Source organism: Macaca fascicularis, chromosome 2, assembly GCF_037993035.2.
Source record: "Macaca fascicularis isolate 582-1 chromosome 2, T2T-MFA8v1.1".
NCBI lineage: Eukaryota > Metazoa > Chordata > Mammalia > Primates > Cercopithecidae > Macaca > Macaca fascicularis.
In genome coordinates this window covers 147,238,884-147,260,561 of record NC_088376.1, presented here as the reverse complement: position 1 = coordinate 147,260,561, position 21,678 = coordinate 147,238,884, and the positions used below count along the sequence as shown (strand labels likewise).

At 47.1% G+C, this 21,678-nt stretch overlaps 1 protein-coding gene across 9 annotated transcripts in view; it reads left to right on the top strand.

The window, feature by feature from the left end:
• SRGAP3 (SLIT-ROBO Rho GTPase activating protein 3) overlaps positions 1 to 21,391 on the top strand; it is a 268,987-nt gene extending 247,596 nt beyond the window's left edge. For 4 of the 9 annotated variants that reach the window (XM_005547696.4, XM_005547695.4, XM_015446218.3 and 1 more), the window contains 4 exons: positions 7,490 to 7,670; positions 8,951 to 9,100; positions 11,166 to 11,493; positions 16,040 to 21,391. In XM_005547696.4, coding sequence (XP_005547753.1) covers positions 7,490 to 7,670; positions 8,951 to 9,100; positions 11,166 to 11,493; positions 16,040 to 16,453 — 1,073 coding nt within the window. In that variant the 3' untranslated portion in view covers positions 16,454 to 21,391. The remainder of the gene's footprint in view (positions 1 to 7,489; positions 7,671 to 8,950; positions 9,101 to 11,165; positions 11,494 to 16,039) is intronic. The other 5 variants (XM_074032805.1, XM_074032804.1, XM_015446219.4 and 2 more) reach the window with 3 other exon arrangements.
• Positions 21,392 to 21,678: the final 287 nt, after the last annotated feature.

Below are 21,678 nucleotides of genomic sequence, written 5' to 3'. Positions count from 1 at the left end.
AGTTGTTCTTTCCATTATTGAGAGTGGAGTATTGAAATCTCTAACAATTATTTTTGATTGTCTATTTCTTTCTTTGTTTTTGTCCATTTTTGCTTCATGTATTTTGCTGCTCTTTTATTAGGTACATTTTGTTTATAATTCTTTACATCTTGATAGACCAAAATTTTTATCATTATGAAATGCTGCTGTTTATCTCTAGCAATATTTTTAGTTTTAAAGTCTATTTTATCAATATTAGTATAGTCATTCTAGCTTTCCTGTGGTTCCAGTCTGCATAATATATTTTTCCATCCTTTCACTTTCACTCTAATTGTATCTTTGAATCTAAAGTGTGTCTTTTGTAGACAGCATAGTTAAATTATGTGATTTTATCCAGTCTGATAATCTCTGCATTTTAATTGGATTGTTTAATCCATTCACATTTAATATTATCACTTATATAGTTGGATTTATGTCTGCCATTTTACTTTTTGTTTTCTATGTGTCTCATATCTTTTTTGTTCCTCTATTCCTTCTTTACTGATTTCTTTTGCATATTTTCTAATATAGCATTTAGTGAATATTTTCTAAGATAGCATTTAAACTTCTTTAATGATGTTTTCACCGTATTTTAGAGTTATTTTTAACAGTTTTATTTAATTTTTGATGGACAGATAATTGGACATATTTGTTGGATTCAATGTGATATTGCAATACATGCATACATTGTGTAATGATTAAATTCAGGTAAGCAGTATATTCATCATGTTATAAATATATTGTTTCTTTGTGGTGTGAACAATCAAAATCTCCTCTATTCCAGCTATTTTGAAACATACAATACGTTGTTGTTAACTATAGTCAACCTACTGTAAAATAGAACACCAGAACTTATTTATCCTAACTAACTCTAACATTGGACCTGTTGAGCAATCGCTCCCTATATACCCTCCCCTTCTTTCCTAGCCTCTGACAACCAGTATTCTGCTCTTACTATTTTTGAGTTAGTTTTTAGTAGCTTCTCTAAGGTTTACCATATACATCTTATTTGAATGAGCTTGTATTTATACTAGCTTAATTTCAGTGATATATGGAAATGTTACTCTGTGGGATGACAGTGGTTTTGGTAGGGTTCTCCTTCCCTGAGATGACAGTGGTTTTGGTAGAAGTCTCTTTCCCTGATCCTTTCTGGCTGTTAATCTCCACTAATTGCTGGATGGTTGCTATTCTTTCAACAGTACCCTTGGTCCTAAATTGCTCTACAAATTAATGCAGTCAAATTCTGTCCCCATTATAGGGATAGTTTCTGAAGTCAGTGTTTGATATTTCTTCTGATCCCAGGAGTACTTCTCCTGGCTGTCTTATTCCCTGGTTCTCCTCTGCTAACAATCTGCCTTATAGTCTAGCTTCTATATTCATTAAATTCATGAACCATCACTGGATTGCCCTTCAACACAACCTCCACTGTTCTTGAGAGTGCTCTTCGACTTGAACTTCTCCAAGCTCTGTTGCAACTGAAGTCAATTCCTTTGGGACAAGATTAGGAGCTGTCTGTTTTACGGGATGCTTCTCCCCCATGGGAAAATCTGAGCCAGGACTCTGAGACTGGGGATGGAGACAATGGCATCTTCTGAGTGATGTCCCCACTGAGTGCTTTGTGGAGGGGCAGCCAGAGATCCTCTTAACTTACTTCTCCTGCCATGCAACCACCACCTCACAAGCTGGGGCAAGATTGATAGAACACCCACATTTTCAGTGGTGCCATGCCCAAAATACAGCCACCATTCCATGAGTAGGGGTTGTGTGGAAGAATGAAGTCCTGGTCTCTCCACTCCACTCACCTGGGACTTCGCCTCAGCAACAGGTAGTGGGAGCAGGATGAGAATCACTGAGCTCCTGCTCCTTCCAGGAAGAAAGCCCTGTGACTAGAAGGTGGTAAAGGGAGAGGAAGCCCTGTGTTCTTGGCTGCAGTCGTCTGGATTGGAGCCTCCATCTCCCCAAGCTTGGAGCAGGAGTAGAGGGAGGGAGCAGTCTTGGTTCAAATACCAGAGATTTTTACCTTTCTCACTAAGTTTTTATAGATTTTCCTGAATAGATATTTCTTCATTTGCTTTTTGCCCTTAGGACCATTTCCAGGGGCTTGAAATGTTTTTTTTTTTTCTTTTACTTTTTATATTTTTTCATGAGTTTCCCTGGGGAGCTCTTCATGCCGTCATCCCAGAGGTCGGTCTCACTCCTTTCCTTTTAAATTAAATCTAAATCTCAGTATCAGCTGGTGCCACCACCAAATGCAAAGAAAGAATCCAAGGTCATGAGTGAGAAGGGGAGAAAAGAGGGACCCTGTAAACAGGCCCTGGCTTCTGTCATTACTCTCATCACAAGGAGGATGAGGGAGAAGAGAAGGTACACCCACATTCTCTGCCTTTGATACAGTGACTTGGCCTCTAGTAAACTGGTTGCATGAGATTAGTGTTGTCACTTCTGGGGATGAAGTAAGGGGTGGGGTGGGCAGAGGGACATGAAGTTGTATTGAGAGGAATGGAGCCATCCCCTCTTTCATGCAGGCAGGACCCATGACCTGTAACAGAGTTCTCTGGAATGGCATGGCTAGAGAGAGGAATTTGAGCTTCCTATTGAGTGATGGGTAGAGAAGGATAAATGTCCAACCTTCAGATTCTGAAATGAAAGCAAAGCTTCAACATGTCTTTTCATCTCCAGAAAAGCCCACGTCTAGCCCATGCTAGTCCAGAGGCTGGACCAGTGTAGCAGCCTCTGAAGCACTGCTGCCTCCAGCTTCTCCCCTCCAATCCTTCCACTGCTCTGCTTTGCCACTGGAGTGATTTTCTAAACTGTGACTCCAGCCAGGCCCCTACCGAAACAGTCTCAACCTCTCCTCTAGCTCAGGGGCTGGGCTGTTCATCTCTTCCCTCACTGTAGAGCCCATAGGGTTTTTACCTGGTACAATTAGCCTCTCAATACACAAGAGTTGAATTGCATCAAACATAGAGCATTGCATATCTATATAGTCACATTTACACTATACAGAAGCAAAGACCTTGTGGCAAGAATAAGCCTAGCACAATTCAAAAACATCTAGAAGCCTCTATTAATGATGTCTGGGACCTGAGCTCAGATGTTAGCTCATCACTGTATCTACTGGTGTGACCTGAGCCTATGCCCATCATTCAACCCAGCTTCAGTTCCCTCATCATGAAATGAAGGTAGTGCCTCAAATGTTGTTATGGGATTAAATGTGATAATGTAAGTAGAACACCTGGTACCGGTAAAACTTGAATTTGTTCATGCAAGCAATAAATACATATTTGGTGCCTGTTTGTCCCAGGGTCTGTTCTAGGAGTCAGAATATAGTAGGTAAGAAAAGAAAATCTGTCCTAATGGTACCCACACTTTAGTAGGAAAGATTGATAGTAAAGTTTCAAAATTATGTGTGTGTACACATATGTATATGTGTATATATACATACTATATATATATACACACACACATACCACAAACATAAATACACACATCATACACACACACATAAATTTCAGGTTGTGGTAAGTGCCATGAAGAGAAATAAAGCAAGAGAAGGTGTTAGAAAGTGATTTGGCAGTTGGGACTCCTGTAGTTGGGCGTGGCTGGGAAAGGCCTTGGTAAGGCAATGACATTTGAGTACAGACCTGAATGAAATTAGCAAATGACACATAGCATTAATAAATATTTGTTGAGTGTGGATGAATACAAAGATCTGGGAGAAAGACATCCCAGGGAGAAGCAATAGGAAGTACAAAGGTCCTGTAACAGGAAGATACTTGTCATGTTTTAAAAGCATCAAGAAGGCTCTGTAGCTGGGGGTGGTAGCTCAGGCCTGTAATCCCAGCACTTTGGGAGGCCAAGGCAGGAGGATCGCTCGAGTCCAGAAGTTTGAGACCAGCCTGGGCAACATAGTGAGACCCCCAATTGCTACAGAAACTTAAAAAATTAGCTGGGCATGGAGGCATGTGCCTGCAGTCCCAGCTACTCAGGGGGCTGAGGTGGAAGAATTGCTTGATCTCAGGAGGTTCAGGCTGTAGTGAGTCGTGATTGCACCACTGCACTCCAGCCTGAGTGACAGAGTGAGAACCTGTCTCAAACAAACAAACAAACAAACAAACAACTCTATGAATATTTATGCTGAAGTGTTTAGAGATAAAGTATACTGATGTTTATAACTTAATTTAAAAATCATTAAAAAATAAGATGGATAGGTAGAGGAGTGGATAGATATATGATAAATCTAGCATTGTGGAATTTCATTGTGTTCCATGCATGTTCACTGTGAAATTCTTTCAATTGTACTTTGTGTTTGAAAAATGTCATACTGGGATGTTGGAGGAAAAACATCAAGAAGGTTAGTGAGGCAAGAGCAGATTGAGCTAGTGAAGGAGAGAGAGACAGAGAAGATGAGGTCTCAGAGGCCTCTGTGACCGAGATCCTGGAGGGCCTTATGAGCAGTGGAAAGACACTGAGGTTTTGTTCCAGGATCCATGGGAAGCCTTCTGAGGATTTTGAACAGGGGAGTTTTATGATCTGATTGTATGATTGTAAAGGACCCTCTAGGCTGCTGTGGGGAGAAGTGGCTCTACCTAAGCAAGTATGGAAGTGAAGAGGGTGTCATGGGAGGTGGTGAGCCATGGTCAGATCCAGGGGACAGCCTGAAGGAGTTGCTAATGGATGAGGTGTGCAGAGCCATGCCAGGGCATTGGCCTGGGTGAGCAGGTAGACAGTGGTTCTGTTTCCTGAGATGGGGAAGATGAGGGAATGAAGTAAGTTTGGGTAACAGAGTGTGGGAGAGTGATGAGGGGGAGAAACATATTCTGTTTCAGGCATGAAAAGCCCAAATAACAGACTTAGTAATAATCAATGGGAGCTGTTATTACTGTTTCCACCATACACACTTATGTAACGACGTCTGCAAACACACGTGCTTTCTCTGAGCTGGAGGTTCAGCCCTGTTCCTCCTGTTTTCTTTCCCTCACATTTTCTGCTCCCCTTGCTGCCCCACTCTTTCAACTTCAGGCTGCTGTCCAGTGACTGCTGGAGGCTCTGGTGATGGTAAAGGTAGAAACAAGGAACCAGAGGCAGCCCCTCTATGCCCCTCTGAGTATCAGAAAACCTCTGCTTAGGTCAGCACCTTTCTTAGTTTGGGGAATCTGGGTCAGAGAAAGTCCCTGGGTGAACCCAGGAGCACACAGCTGTCTGGGCTCAGCTCCTGCCCTTGCAAACCCTGCGGCCTTTCTGACTCTTGTAACGAGGCAGGCAGACGGGCTAGCAGGCAGTTCCAGCACACAGCTGGATGTGAGATTCAAAGATGCTGCAGAGAGAAGGACCAAGATCTCTGTCTGTTTTACTGAGGATGTGACTCTGAGTCAAGATCTGAGTTAATTTGACCCATTTAGTGGTGCTGTCACTTCCCCACCTCCTTCCCTCCTTCCTTCTCTCGCATCACCTTGGTTAGAATAGCATTTAAAGACATTTGTCAGGTAGCCAGCTGGGGAAGCTGATTTGACTGTTTGAGGCCTGCTCCCTGTAGAAGGCTGCCTCAGTCACTAAGAGCTAAATACATCCCAAAGCCACTGCATCTTACGGGGCCACAAGCATGGTCTTCTTGAGCCAGTTGCTTTCAGAGGGGAGCCCTGGTGCATGTGTGTGGTGGGGAGTGATGCGGAGTGAACAAGGGAGTTTCCTCCTGCTGCTCTTTGATTTTCCATGCCATCCGTGGCCCTTGGAAGTGCACCAGCCTCTGGTAACAACATGTGCATAACTCTTATAGAGTACTATGTGCCAGACACTGTTGCAAGCACTTCATGTATATTAACTCACTTAATCCTTCTAATAACTCTGTAAGATAGGTTCTGTTTATTACCATTTCCATTTAACAGATGAGGAAACTGAAGCATAGAAAGAAAAACTAGGTATCCCAAGGTCGCACAACTAAAAAGTGATAAAGCCAAATATTCTGAGCTTAACTATGTGATGGACAGGTGGATGAACAGATCAATGAAGACAAGATTGTCCACAGTGAATGGAGCAGATAGCCCCAAGAAAGCGCAGCATGGGGAAGCTATCTGCAGGCTAGAGAGAGAGAGGGGTTGCTTTTGTTACTCTTTTGCTCTATTAAAATAAAAAAAGTAAGAATTATAATGTTAAACATCTTTGTGCTTGCTTTAAAATATTAAAACATTAATACCTGTACAAAATCAGTTTTCTACCACGTATGGACACTTCTTAGGGTAGAAACTATAAAACAGGTGGCATAAACTGTAGGCACAATCCCCTGCTCCCCAAAAAGTCTCTTCCCCAAATATCACTAGCTGTATGGTCCTTAAACCATACAGTTTAAACCACTTAAACTCTCTGCAGTTTAACATCTCTTCTCTGGACCCATCCTATAGGCCAAATCCATTAATAATTATAATCACAGTCATGACAGCTGCTGTCAACTGAATACCTGATGAATGTCTGTACTAAGCTATGTGCTTTTGTACAAGAACTTTTGTTTATTTGCTTTGAGACAGGGTCTCGCCCTGTCACCCAAGCTGGAGTACAGCGGCATAATCATGGCTCACTGCATCCTTGACCTACCAGGCTCAAGTGATCTTCCTGCCTTGGGCCCTAGAGTAGCTGGCACCACAGGCACATGCTACCATGCCCAGCTAATTAAAAAAATTTTTTTTGGAGATGAGGTCTCACTATATTGCCCAGGCTGGTCTCAAACTCCTGGACTCAAGCAATCCTTCCGCCTCAGCCTCCCAAAGTGTTGGGCTTATAGGCATGAGCCACCATGCCCAGCCTCTCTTCCTCTTATAAAGACACCAGCCCTAGGATTATGACCCCACCATTATGACCTCATTTAACTTTAATCACCACATTTACATTAATTAAAGCCTCTATCTTAAATACAGTCATGTTGGGGGTGAGGGCTTCAACATACAGATTTGAGGGAGACACAATTCAGTCCTTAACAATGAGCTTTGAAGAGTCTGGGTACCCTTAAAAATCCTGTATCGGATTTTGCACGGATGAGAGTCTGCATACATGATGTGGCCTCTCAAAAGATTAAAAATTACTAAAAGTATTATAAATGACAAAGAGGAAAAGGGCTCATAGAAAAGTAGAAATATTAATAGAACTTGTGTTAAGAGGTAGAAGAAAAAGAAAATTCTACAATATTGTCTTAATGAGCATTAAAAAGTAGAGAACAAGAAGGGCAGTGGAAAAGGAGGATGTATCAGCATCCTCTTTACATTTTGAGAGGTTTGATGGTTTGCCTGAGGTCACAGGGTGGAGGATGGATCTGAGTCTATGACCCCAGGATCCTGAGCCCCAGCCCACCAGGCGTTCTGTCCATGTTCTCACCAGCTGTGTGGTCTGTCCTTCCCCAGAGAAGCCAGGGCCATCTGAGTGAGGCTTTTGAGCTGCCGCTTTGCTGACCTCAGATATGCTCTTTCCCTTGCTTTCCTTCCAGAAGTGGAGCAGATCGAGGCTATTGCCAAGTTTGACTACATGGGGCGGTCCCCGCGTGAGCTATCCTTCAAGAAGGGGGCCTCGCTGCTCCTGTACCACCGCGCCTCGGAGGACTGGTGGGAGGGCCGGCACAACGGCGTGGATGGACTCATCCCCCATCAGTACATAGTTGTACAGGACATGTGAGTGGAGTCGAGACTTCTGTGAAGAATGCTGAAATAGATTAGTGATGTCTGGAATGGGCACCATAGGGGAGTGCTAGCTTGTATGCCAGCGATTTGCTCTCCTTGATATCATGCGCTTGGTCTTCTGTGAGAATGGGTAATATCTAACTTCCCTTTAAATGGTGATCCACTTAACAGACATCCAAATTCCTCCTTCTGAGCACACAGAAACAGTGTTGTGTGCCCCTGGCCTACATCCTGATGCAGCTGACAGCCCCCAGGGCATCCATCACCCTGAATCAGTATCCAGGGGATCCTGCCATGTGCCTCCACCTCCTAGGCCTCCCCTGCCTACCGTTCTACACTCCAGAGGTAGCTGTCTTAGGGGATAGGCAGAAACATGCCCTTGTTTCTGATTAATAGGGTACTGTTTTTTAAAAAGTAATTTCAGGGGTTAATAAAAAAGAGCCCTGCATCCCAAATGCGTAGTTCTACCACAAAAAGTCTGCACTTTCCATTCCTTTGAAAGCCATGGAAGCTTCCAGTGCACACATTCCTTGGGATCTCTAGTCAGGCTCGGCAGAACAGATTTACCATACATGCAGCCACCAAGCTGAGCCTCAAGGGAAGAGGATTAAAAGCCCACATTGTGATGGGAGAGAGGAGGTCTCAGCCAGAGAAAAGGCCAGGGCCAAGCAGACTGCCAGAGGAATGCCATAGTGGAGGGCCCTCGGCAGCCTCCCGATGCCCGCAGACCTCTGAGATCGGGGACAAGTCACCACAGCAGAGGGCCATGGAAGGAGGCCAGCAGGGCACCCCTCCAAGCTTGTGAGCCATGGCACAGTGGCCCAAGCCCTGGGTGGGGAGGTGAGGGGCAGAGGCAGCTTCTTCCTCCCTTGCTTAGCCAGAAGCTCTTTCTCATGGAGTCACACAGAGACTCAGCGCTCAGCCCTCGGTGCTCAGCCTGCAGACTCCATCCCCCCATTTCTCCAATACACGCTGCAACATTTAGTTTTTTCTAGCCTGGAGTTGCCCGGGAATGAACAAGCTAGAAGAGAAAAAAAGAGGAGGTAGGTGTGGGACAGAAGAGGGTCCCAGCTGCAGAAACTGACCAGGAGTGTTGCAATGGGCATGCATGGTAGGAAGGCACCCAGTGGGCAGTGGCCTAGCAAGCACTGTGGGCACAATGTAACCATAAGTTGTGTTAATTCAGCCCCTCAGACATGTATCAGGGAGCCCTGTATATGCTGGGTTCTCTGGGGCAAGGCGCCTCCAATTCATGTCTGTCTTCTCCCCAGGGATGATGCCTTCTCCGACAGCCTGAGCCAGAAGGCTGACAGCGAGGCCAGCAGTGGGCCACTGCTGGATGACAAGGCCTCCTCCAAAAACGACCTCCAGTCCCCCACGGAGCACATCTCGGATTACGGCTTTGGGGGGGTGATGGGCCGGTAGGATATGCGGATTCATTTTTTCCCTGCTAGTGTCAAGCCTGTTCATGTCTGATTTGGGAGAAGCACAAGGGCAGAGAGGAGAGAAGGAGCCTACTGCAGCCCCCTGTTCCCCACAAGATACGATGGGCACACTGGGCAGGCTGGCTGGCATTGGCCCAAGGCGGCCAGGTATAAAACAATCCAGCCTGTATTGCAGGGAGGAGGAGGAGGAAAGACATGTGTTGGGAACTCAGTGCTTTTTCGTTTAAAATAATAATAATGTGTGAGAGAGATACAAATTGGCAAGTATTTTTCCTACCTCTCTCCAGTTCCTGTACCTCCTTCCAGCTTTCTGTTGTAGAACTGAGTTGTTATATTTAAAAATGTAAAGTTCACATATTCCCTGAAATGCACTACATAAACAGAAAACTCACACCTACTCATGTGTTGAAGGAAATTGACACTCGACTCCACCCACTTATTTGGAGGGAGCAGTATTACCAATTTCTTCGCTCCCTATGTGTGGGCCAGGCTGTGTCACGTGACCTTTCTACCAGGCAAGGAGCAGTGCATGTCATTCTGAAAAACAGGTATAATCCAAAGTATATGATTATCTTAAAAAGTTAATGAGGAAATAAGAAGGAAAGAAAAGCAAAACTGACAGTTTCTCACTGCCTTTTTAGTCGCGGTCTCAAAATGTCATATTCTGTGTTTTTTCCAGTGGAGGGGTCATGTGATCAACCCACACGTGTGGGTATTTGCAGATAGGCCCCCCAAAAAAATCAGTCGCAGTGGGAACACACAATTTCTGAACTTATTTCAGTAAAAATACTGATGCCTCTTTTCTGCAAATTCCACTCAGTTCAGCAGATAGCTCAGGGCACTATGGTAGAATTGGGAAGGGCAGGGAAGTAGAAGGCTGGGGTAGGTAGACAAAGAAGTTATGGTCCCCTGACTTCTAGGAGGACCATATCTTCTGCCTCTCTTTTTCTTTCCCTCGTCCCTCCCTCACCTCCTTCATTCTTGTTCTTTCTTTCTAAATACTGCTTCCTCTCCAATACCTATGCTTTGGTTCTGCTGGGGCACCCACAAGCACTGCTTAGCTCAGCTGGTGGCACTAGGATCTGAATCACTGCTGGTCCCTAGTCATAATCCATTCCCAACACACGGTCCCTCTTCCTCTCCCCTCACCACGTCTAGCCCTTCAGACTCTTGGTGACCTCTGTAGGATGCAGCAAAATCTCCTGTGTATAGAACCTCTTATCTTCAAGGTGCTTTCAAACCCACTTGAAGCAAAGGTAAAGGGTGGGCAAAGGATCTTACTTAGACCCACTTAACAGATTAATAAAGTGGGCTTGAGAGAGGACACAGGAAAGCATGCGGCAGACACACGGCAATAACTCACCCTCCTGAAACACACCCTAATCCCCTTTTCACTGCACCAGAGCCTCCCTGAAGTGGGAAAGGTATCCAAATGCACAAAAGGGCTGTCCAGCCATGCAGGGTTTACTCTTGAATGACTAGTTTTCAAAGATACAGAAAAGCCTCATAGAAGGAGCCCTCTTCTGGAGAGATTGGGGGTTGGGTGGCAACATTAGAGTGTCTTCAGTTCCCACGGGACCCCTCCTGTGCTTGCAGGGTGCTGGTAACTTTGGTACAGTCAAGCCTCAAAGCTTCGACCAATTAGAAGCCCCTCAGAATCATGGAAATGTCTGAACTTTTTCAGAGGGTATCATGAGCCCAACTAACCATCACCAAAGCGTTTCCAGGGTTGGAATCCTGTAGGCCTTGACTTAGCATGTAGACCAGATGCATTTTGCGGTTGGCAGCACAGCTATCTGTGGCCTGGAAGCGCTGTGCTCCAAATGCTTTTGTGTTTGCACATTAGACCTCCCCCTGCTGCTGAGCTGTGTGCTGAGCCAGGTCTTTCATTGTGGAATTATGGGGTCTGGCTGAATGAGGCTTTACTGTACCCGCTCCTTAGACTAGCGTGTAGTGTGTGGCATGGGGTTGACTCACCCATTCTGAGACTTGCCGGGCTTGACCTCTGCCCCATGCCCCTCGCCCCCTGGCTCCTTTGCAGAGTGCGGTTGCGATCTGACGGAGCGGCCATCCCCAGACGCCGAAGCGGGGGCGACACACACAGCCCGCCCCGGGGCCTGGGCCCCAGCATAGACACGCCACCCCGGGCCGCTGCCTGCCCCAGCAGCCCCCACAAAATCCCCCTCACCCGGGGGAGGATCGAGAGCCCTGAGAAGCGGAGGATGGCGACGTTCGGGAGCGCTGGCAGCATCAACTACCCTGACAAGAAGGCGCTCTCCGAAGGGCACTCGATGAGGTCGACCTGCGGTTCCACCAGGCACAGCAGCCTAGGGGACCACAAGTCCCTGGAGGCCGAGGCCCTGGCAGAAGTAAGGGCCAGCGGGAAGGCAGGCTGGGCAGCCAAATGCCCCAGAGGGCAGCGGGTGGGAATCCGTGGAGCGGAGAGCCACCTTGGCCTTTATGCCAGGCTCATGGCTAAGTCAGAGAACAGGAGAGTGAGTGGCTTCCCTGTCCCTTGCTGGGCTTCCCATGGGAATGGAGACTGGTTGGGAGCAGCCACTGCTGGGGTTCCTATAGAGACTGAACACCCCCAGTGTCCAGGGCTGGAGAGGGCATTGGCCAGATTATGGGGCTGGGGTAATGGCAGGTCACTACACAAAGTGATATGATTCAGTTTTTCACTCATTCATTCACTCATTCATTCATTTCTCTCTTCATTCATCTATTCATTGACAAATATTGATTGAGCATCTATCATGTGGCCATCACCATGCTAGCCACCAACAGTACAATGAAGACCTAAAATGGACTCAGGCACTGCCCACATGGAGCTTACAGTTTAAAGAAGAAAGAGACATCAACAAATACACACACATAGTTGTGAAATAGTTGTTTGATTGGGTGCCTTTAAGGAGTGGTCCAAAGTATTTTGAGAGCCTAAAATGTGAGGATTGCACCTAGGCACAGAGAGACTTCTCTTGGGAGGACTTGACCTGAGACCCAAAGGGTGGGCAGAACTAAATAGCTGAAGCTGCAAGAGAAGAATGTTCCAGGTTCTTCTCCAGTACTTAGAGAGTTGGCTTTTGTTTGTTTTGTATTTGGATGAAACAATCTATATGATTTTTACATTTGCCAAATGAATAGAACTGTGATTTGTTTAAAAATCTGCATAGCTGGTTTCATGTGTTTTTTGACAGTTCGATCATATTTTGAGAAGTTTCCACTTTTTTGTCTCTGGAATTTGGTGTGGGGGCCCATTATGTACCCTCTCCCTAGTGTTCTCTCCCACATAAGGTAACAGAGACAATTGGAACCTTCTGGTCTGTGAGAATTTTACTGTGGAGAGGAAGGGCGGGGAGCCATGAGCTGTGTTCTAGAGGAGGCCAGGCAGGGTTCCCAGGGAATACCCAACACAGAAACAGCATACCTAGCAATGAGTACTCCTGTTCACACCAGCAGGCTCTAGTTTGGCCCCATGCCCACTCCCAGGGGTCCCTGAAGATCAGTGCCTTCCAAGGAGGCATGCCAGCTGCTGGTCCCCCCATACTTTAGGAAACATGACCCTAGTACCCACCCATCATCTGGAAACTCTACCAGTCTAGAAAGTTCTACCAGTCTAGAAAGTTCTACCAGTTATGGTAGAGGATGGCCTGAGGCCTGCCCCAGGGCCCTTTACATTTATAAAGAATCAAATGTAGTCTAGAAAACTGTTTCTAAAAATAGCTGTCACAGCAGAGTAGTTCCACAGGATGCTAGGGAGTGGGTAGGGAATACATGTTCTGTGGTCATCAAGGTTTGGGGAATGCTGCTCTGACAAAGTTGAGTGGCTTCTCTGTGAGACTTCTTAAAAAACCTTTAAAGCCGGAGCCCCCAGCCCCCGGGCCATGGATGGATCTGTGGCCTGTTAGGAACCAGGCTGCACAGCAGGAGGTGAGCAGCGGGAGCCATTATTGTGTGAGCTCTGCCTCCTGTCAGATCAGCGGGAGTATTAAATCCTCATAGGCCGTGAACTGTATTGTGAACTGCGCTTGTGAGGGATCTAGGCAGTGCTCTCCTTAGGAGAATCTAATGCCTGATCTGAAGTAGAACAGTTTCATCCCGAAACCATCCTCCTGACCCCTGTCCGTGGAAAAATTGTCTTCCACGTAAACGGTGCCTGGTGCCATAAAGATTGAGGACTGCTACCTTAAAAGATATGCATTGTGAATCTCCAAGAAAGAAAACAGGGCATGCCCCATATCCCAGACTTCTTTGACCTTCATTCATGGAGCATGTTACAAGACCTGCCCCTAGAATGTACTTGGGGATTGCTGCATGTGTTCTCAGTTAGCAGACGGATCTGCACCCTCTCTAGTTTGACAGCTGCCATCCAAGACACCCTTTCACTAACAGAGGTCAAATAGGGAATTGTGGTAAATGATACGTAAATAGCCCACTGCCACTGGAGAGCTTCCAGCCTCGGCATTGGCTCTGATGAGCCCTTGGCTTTGCAGTCTGCAAAGGGGAGTGGCAGCTGAAGAACCCCAAGTAGTAGGTCGAGTGACCCAAATTTCTCTGGTCTCAAAATATCCCTTATGATTTAGATGTGAACCCACTTAAAAAGGCTCTTTGTGGAACTTGCAACATGACCATCCAAAGTGGAAAGATCGAATTGAGGAGGAGATGAAAAGCAATCGTGGTCCCCACTCTGTCCTCCAGGGCCTCTCTGCCGCTCAGCTCTGGAGACTCGCAGCATCACCTCTCGGACTAATGCAAGGCTGCAGCCTAAACAACTCAGCTGATCTTTCTCTGAGCTTTCTGTCTTTCCGCTCACTCTGCTGGGGTAGGGTGGTGGTGGGGGTGGTGGTGATGGTGGTAGAGGGGCAAAAATTACATTTTATTTATTAAAGTTTCACCTTGCAGCTCATGCTGGACTAGAGCAAATAGAGAGTAGTGAGGTCAACAGGGAGCTTCCTTCAAGCAGAGTGGTTGATGATTGGGTGACTCGGCTCCAGGAAAGTGGGCTGTGTCACTGCAGGGCTGGCACATAGCAGAGAGGGAGAGGGGTCTGCCTTCCCTCCCTTCCTGCAGAAAATTGCCCCCAAAGCACCTCCTTTTGAATAAGGCACAAAAGACCCTTTCTTAAAGTTGCCAGTGTTCTGAGGCAAGGGATGAAATATCGTGGAGAAACATACAAGCTAATATTAGCCATTAGCCAGACATCCATAGTCCCCTAAAAAAAGGATAGGCTGTGACAATGAGGGGAGTAAGAGCTCGGGACCCTGACCCCAGCCAGATTGAAGCCTGCCATGGGGCCTAGAGCAGGCAGGAAGCCACCTGCAGACAGGGGAAAGAGAATGTAAAAGACCAGGGTAGAGAAAGGGGCCGGCCCCAGTATCTCCAGGCTCCACCCCCACCATCTGTTTCACCAGACTCATACTTTTTATTTTTTTTAGGATGTGCAATAAAGCAAGCCTGTCTTAATAGTCATCATTCCTCCATGAGGTTATGCACAGCACCTACCAGTGGTGGCTTAGGCAGTATCCCTCACGGTGCCCTCGATTGCTAAGCCAGTTGGGATCTGGCCCAGCTGAGCCCGAGCAGCTCCTCTCACGTCTGTGGGATGCGGAGGCATCCCTGTCAACAGTCATGGGAACCCGTGGGGCTCTTGGGCTAGAAGGATTTTGTAAACCACCGTCTGGCAGTTTACAAAGCTTCATCACATCCATTATCTCACCCCATCTTCACAGTAAATGTCTGGGATTGTAATAGATGAACAAAATATGGTGCAGAGTGATCGAGATTTGCTCAGGGTCACATGGTCAGCAACTGGCCACAGAGTCTTTTTACTCAAAAGTCTGGGGCCCTGTGGCCTGTCCAAGGGCTCTTGGGTTAAATGCTGCCTACCAGCGACAGCACCACCTTGGGCATGAGGGGACAGGAGCTGAGGGAAGCTGCCCTGCGGCATGGTGAGCCCAGGCTGCCCTGGGTGGTGGGGAGCTCTCTCTCTTTGAGTACTTCAGACTGCTGTCCTCCTGATGAGCTCTCAGATACTATAACATCCTCGGGAATTATGTAGGCAGAAGATTTTTCTTGCCTGTTAAAATTTCCACTTTTTAAAAAACAAAATTTTCTGATTATAATACAGAGAAAAGAGTAGCAGTCCCTCTATTCTGGGATGGGCACTGTGAACATTCTGATACATAATCTCCAAGAAATTTTTCTGTGACCAAGGATTTTTTTAAAAACTAAAAGTACTGAACTGCCTGGGTTCAGACTTGGGCTATGCTGCTAATTAGCTGTGTGACCTTGGGCAAGTTACTTAACCAGTCTGAGCTTCTGTTTCCTCACGTGTGACATGAGCATAAAGGTAGTTCCTACCTTAGAAGTGTGAAGATTAAATGAATTATTAGGGGACAGGGTTTGGATTGGTGCTTAGTGTTAGCTATTATTGCTACTGGTATTGTCATTAGTATTTTTGAGTGCTTACTCTGTGCCAGGGGTCACACCAGGCTCTTCACAGGGACTGTATCATTTAATGCACTCATCAACTCCCTGAGGTCCATATTATAATGATGTGCCATTTACAAATGAGGATTCTGGAGGCTCAGAGGGTGAGGGAACTTGCATAAGGTCACATAGCAAGGGAAGTGGTAGAGCCAGGATTTGAATCCGTGTCTGTCTGACTCCAGAGCCTGCCCTCTTTGTCAGTAGTGTGACCTGCCCTTGTTAAATCTATTTCCTGTGCAAGGCAGCATGCAGGGGATATCCACATTGGTTCTCCCATGGGATTATAAGACATCCTGAGGACTTAATCTCCATCCCTGCCGCGAGGCTTCTGGGGAACCTCCCTAAGAAGGGAAGCTGCTTAGCAGACAGGAAGGACATGACTCCAGGTCTCCAGACTCTGCTGACCCCAGCTCTCTCTGTCCCCAGGACATCGAGAAGACCATGAGCACGGCTCTGCACGAGTTGCGGGAACTCGAGAGGCAGAACACGGTCAAGCAGGCGCCAGATGTGGTGCTGGACACCCTGGAGCCCCTGAAGAACCCGCCAGGCCCCATCAGCTCGGAGCCCGCCAGTCCCCTTCACACCATCGTCATCCGCGACCCCGATGCCGCCATGCGCCGCAGCAGCAGCTCCTCCACCGAGATGATGACCACCTTCAAGCCAGCCCTGTCCGCCCGCCTGGCTGGCGCCCAGCTCCGCCCGCCCCCCATGCGGCCCGTGCGGCCGGTGGTCCAGCACCGGTCCAGCAGCAGCAGCAGCTCGGGCGTGGGCAGCCCGGCCGTGACGCCCACCGAGAAGATGTTCCCCAACAGCTCAGCGGACAAGTCAGGCACCATGTGACCTGCAGGATGGGCCGCACCGCCATGGCCCACTGTGGCTCGCCACGGCCCAGGGTGGCCTTGGTGGCTTCCATGTGCTTCCCAGTGACCCTGGCCTTGGAGGGCAGAGGTCAGTCTGGGAGGGTGTGTCTGTGCAGAGCTGAGGCCCAGGCACTGGCTGCAGCTCACGTCCAGCCATGGGAATCCTACAGACCTCTCGCGTGTCAACAGATGCCCAGAGGAGTGCTGGAGCTGGAGCAGCCCCAGCCACAGCATTTCCTAACATGGAGGCAAAATACCACATGGCTTCTCCCGCATATCATCACTGGAAACTTCCTCTCTCGACATTCTCTCTACATACCTATATGTGTGTGTATATTGACGTGTGCATATATACACATGTATATGTATGTATGTGTCTGTAGGTGTGTGTATATATATATATTTATGCATCTATATACATATACTAGATCTGGACACACACATACTAAGTGTATATAGTATCTCCTTTTTCTTTTTATGAAACTTAGATTTACCTCAGACCCATGCCACCAAACATCTCCCGCCGAGTTATTTGGTGGGATTTGCAGGGACTTTTCTGGGAGAACTTAGAGGCCCATAGTAACTGCAAATGAAGCAATATACCACTAACCTGCAGAAAAACACAAACGAAAACAGACTCCCACTGTCTCCAGAAGTCGTGGCCTTCCAGAACAGTCTGCCCCTCAAGGAAGGGTGAGGCAGGCAGTACCCCCAAGCAGTCTGCTCCCAGAGGTGGGGAACCCTTCATAGGAAACCCCCACCCCCGTCCACCCCAGAGACCCTGCCCTTCCACCCGGAGGCCAAAGGCCAACAGTACTCCCGAAGGCATGGGAGAAAGTTGGCGAGAAGACCCCTGACTACCACATCCTTGTGTTTGTGTGTAGAGGCAGGGGATAGTGAGAACCTAAGCCCCATCATAGCACAGTATTACATGTGGTTGGGAAAAAGGGAAAAATAAAAATACAGTGGTGTGGAATACTTCAAAACCTAGAAACGCTGTAGGAATAAATCTGTGGTAACTATAGAGGTTTAACTTATATCATTTTCAAACTATTTAATTTTTTCTTTTCCTGGTTCTACTAATTATACTGTGTCAGATTTGGAACTAAACAGGCAAGGAGACTTTGAGTCACATCGTTTTCATTTTAAATCAGGCTGTGACGCACTGTGGCTGGTGCCGTCTTGCATGAAACGCATGAGCCGTGAGCGCCCAGTTCAGACTGGGGCCAGGGAGGGGCAGTCCTTGACACTTTCTGTCCTAGAGGACACTGTCGGTTGAGTTAATACAAGTGACATAGCTTCCCTTCCCTCCCTCTTCACTCACTCCCTCCAGAACATTTAGTGTAGATGAAAATGTGGTGATAGAAATGGGTGCATGATCTTCATGTGTAACAGCAAGGCCTTTGCCTTTTGGCCGAGTAAAGCCCTTCCCGGTCACTCTCCTTTGATTTCATTTTACCTCCTCTTCTGATCGCTTCCAGAGATGAGCTGTTTCTGGATAATGGCACATGGGCGAATCTGTGTGCCCTGTGGGCCACTGTTACTTACCCTCTCCTGCCAGACCCAGGGGCTTTTCCCTACTCTTCCCAAGCTTCCTCTCTCTCGAGGACAATGAAGTTTGAAGTCAAAAGGCCCAGAGTCTGAGTCCCAGCCCCAAGCACTTAGGAGCCTTGTGACTTAGGGTTTGTCACTTCACCTCATTGAGCCTGGCTTTTCTGCTCCATAAAATAGGGTAATAAAGGTCAAACAGCAGTGAGCAAGCTGTGTACACTGGAAAACACTGAATCAATACAATGCTCTTGTGATTGTCATTAGTAAGGTAAGTCTTAGATCAGAACCCTTCAGCCCTTCTATTTGAAACCTCCCAATGGTATTTCAGAAGTGAGCGGTGGAATTTTCCTGCCATCTTAATAAGAGCCCTGGATTCCATCATTAACATTTCAGCCCATTGGATTAAGTGGTGCCTTCTCCTCTGGTCCCTGACAAAAAGGTAAATACACCCAAAGGGAGGGACCTAGTTAAGTCACTGGCACCTAGATGTGTTAGGAGGGTAAAGCCACTCTACCTTGTCTGAAGGACTGGACTTGACACCCCACAATGGAAGGGAGCATCAGGAAAGGAACAAGGAAAAAGGATCTCAGGGAGAGGCCGGTGTCAAACTTGACCTCCCTTGTTTGGCCTAGGATGAACCCTTCTCTTTAGCTCCTGGATATGAAAGGCCATCTGCCTTGGAGCACAGAAAGCTATTGCCATTTTACAGCTTAAGAGAGTAAGGCCTTGGGCTATGCTGTGACCTGCCCAAAATTTGACACTGGTTAAGAGCAGAGGCTGCGTCAGGCTCTTAAAGTCATGTGTTCGCATGCTGGACGCTATACTGTCCAGCCAGGACAGAAGACTTCTGATTTCTACCCTCAAGATACTCCCAGATCCTAAATCCAGTAGCCTCCCAGGCAAAATATAGCAATCTCTGCCACAACTACCAGATTAAAAGCAACAATCAGAGTAGAAAAATCTGTTGCCTGATATACATAACACCAATCAGACCATGTGGATTTTTCTCTGAATTGACTGATTTTGTTTTTTTCTTACTGAAAATGGACCTGCCTTTCACTGAATTTTCTGAGGGCAGAGTCTTAGCTGTTTTCTTTAGGCACCTATTTTTTTTTCCATTGGGAAATGGCTGATGAGTTCACATTTAGGGATGTACACACGCAGATGGCAGACGTCTCCTCACTCATCCAGCCCCAAATCTGAGCCTTGACGCAGGCCGAGTGGAAAAATACTTCCCCGCCCCCCTCCCCTGTTCCCACTTCCTCATCTGGCACTATGCATGTCTCAGTCACCCTCCACGGCACTCAGTGCCATCAACGTTCCCTGAACATTGGCTTTCTCTTTCTGACTCCTGCCTGTTTTAGTCCACTATATATTGCTGTATTTGCTTAAATGCTGGAAAGTAACTGTTAAAATGTGAAATTGTAATTTTTAAAAAGGCTACAATTAAATTTTAGCCAATGCCACTCACCAAATCTTTGCACCTAGTAGATAGATCAATGTAAAAACAAATACCTAACTGTACAGTGAGTGTGGGGGAAATGTAGTAACCTAGTTAGTAGTCTTCAATATAACCAATTGTACAAGGGGAAGTGGTGTTTACCTACTTGTTCATCACCATTATCGAAAGCCGTACTGATCAGTTAGTTGACAACGGGCATTTTTTTTTTCTTTGCTTCATGGAATGATTTCTTTTCTTAACCTTCGACTTATCCTGAGGTCAAGCCTTTTGTCTTTATGTATAACCGATGTTCAATCTATTTTAGGAATGAACCAGCAAGTTGTTCATTTAAAACTGACCAAAGACAATTAATTCCTGGTCTAGTTTCCTGGGCCTTGTGGCTCAGTTGCCGCTAAAGAGCTTTCTGGATAAAATTGAGAACAAGCTGTGCTTCCTACCCCACTCTCCCCCTCCCCTTTTATTCCCTTTTCCTCTTAAAGAGCTGCTCTGAGCTGTGGGATTCTATGAAAAATTCTTGCCTTTCCTTGTTTCAGTGCTAACGATTTCTCACCTTGAAGCGCCTTTTGAACCCCGGACAGAGTGCACAATTGGAGGGAATTGCGAGCTTGGGAATTAGACTTTGGAGTCTTTTCTCTGAAGTCACCAGGCCAGGGGTCAGGAGAGAGATGGATTCCCAAGGGATGAAAGGTTTCTATTCAATGAAGAAATCGGAGTGGGAAGAGACACAGGGAAATTGAGCCATATTTTGGCTATCGGCTGGAACCAGCAGTTCAGAGATCTGCCTTATAAACACTTAAAACTGGTTTGTGGTACACAAAGAGGAGCCAGTGTGGGAAGGGGCCTTTATGTGGGGCTTTCTTCTCTGTTGGAGTCCCTTGGAGTGCCTTGTTGGGTATATTTCTTTGTCATTCAGGAGGCACGAATGTGGAGGACTTCTCGTGACCTGGTCGTGATATGGCACTCAGTGCATGTACACAGCTAATGGAAAAACATGAGGACTCGGGTAATGGTTCTTCCTCTCAGTCTTTCTATTCCTAACTTTTCACACATCCAGATGGTTCCACACTAGAGCAAATGCCTCACTCTCCTGAGAAACCCAGAAAGAAGAGTGGCTGGCTCACAACCATGGGGTTGGCCCCTGCTGGGCTGGGAGTGGGGGTGGTGGCCGGGAGGAAAGGCAGAAAGGGGTGAGCCGAGGTGTTGCCTAGCTGATTTTCTGCTGTGCAGAGCTAACGCTGACATTTCATGTCAACTTCCCCGGTTCTCTGGGGTCTCCTCTCCTCTGAGCAGCCACACAGAGCATTCCCCACATATCCAAAGCTGCCCAGGGGAGCCGAGAGAAGGGACTTTGCTGTCAGGTCCAAGCCCTCCTGACCTCCCTGAGATTGATCTGCCAGTGTCCCACTGTCCCTCTGGGACTGGCCACATGGCCATTGCTGCCCCTTGTTGACACCTCCTTTCTGTGTGAACTGTCCCCGGCAAATAACAAAGCTGTTCCTTGAACCAGAACAACCAGAGTGCACTTTTCCTTCCTTAGACGGAAGTAGATCCTGGCTAGGGTTTCTGCCCAGGCCCTTGTTCCCGGCAGTGTGACTGTTTACATGGTTTGGCAATAGGTTTGATTCTGATTGCTTCAGAGTGGCTGGTCTATTTCGTTTCCTTTGGTTTCCTTCCTCCCCAAATTGTGACAGGAAAAACAAACCAAAACCACCCTAGGAAATTGCTGGTTGCCTGTCCCCACGTGATGATAAATGTTGCCCTCTTCTGGATATCGTTTCTCTACCTTACGACCAAACGCCCGTCCTATAGAGTGTCTGATTGGATCCTCTGTCGCGTATTCTGATGGTGCCTGCTGGTTTGACGTGGAGCTATCCTGTGAAATAAAACAGCTTAACTTTTCTCAAACATGCTCCAGTGGTTTTTGAAAGGGCGAGGTGGCACATCAGGGGTGGAGAGGTCCTGGGGGGACTCCCCGTCCTCCAGTCCACACTGTCTGCCTGCTTCCCCTAGGAACCACCTTTGAAATGTCCATTAGCTCAGATCCAACAGGGTGAAGGTAAGGTTACAAGGAGGACCACTTCCATTGTAGAGCTAACTGAAGAAGGTAACTAACTGTAGGATGATTCCTGGGAAAAGAGGGTTTGGAAATGTCAAAGCAAAGGCAAGTTGGGAGTAGTAGCTGTCATCTGCAG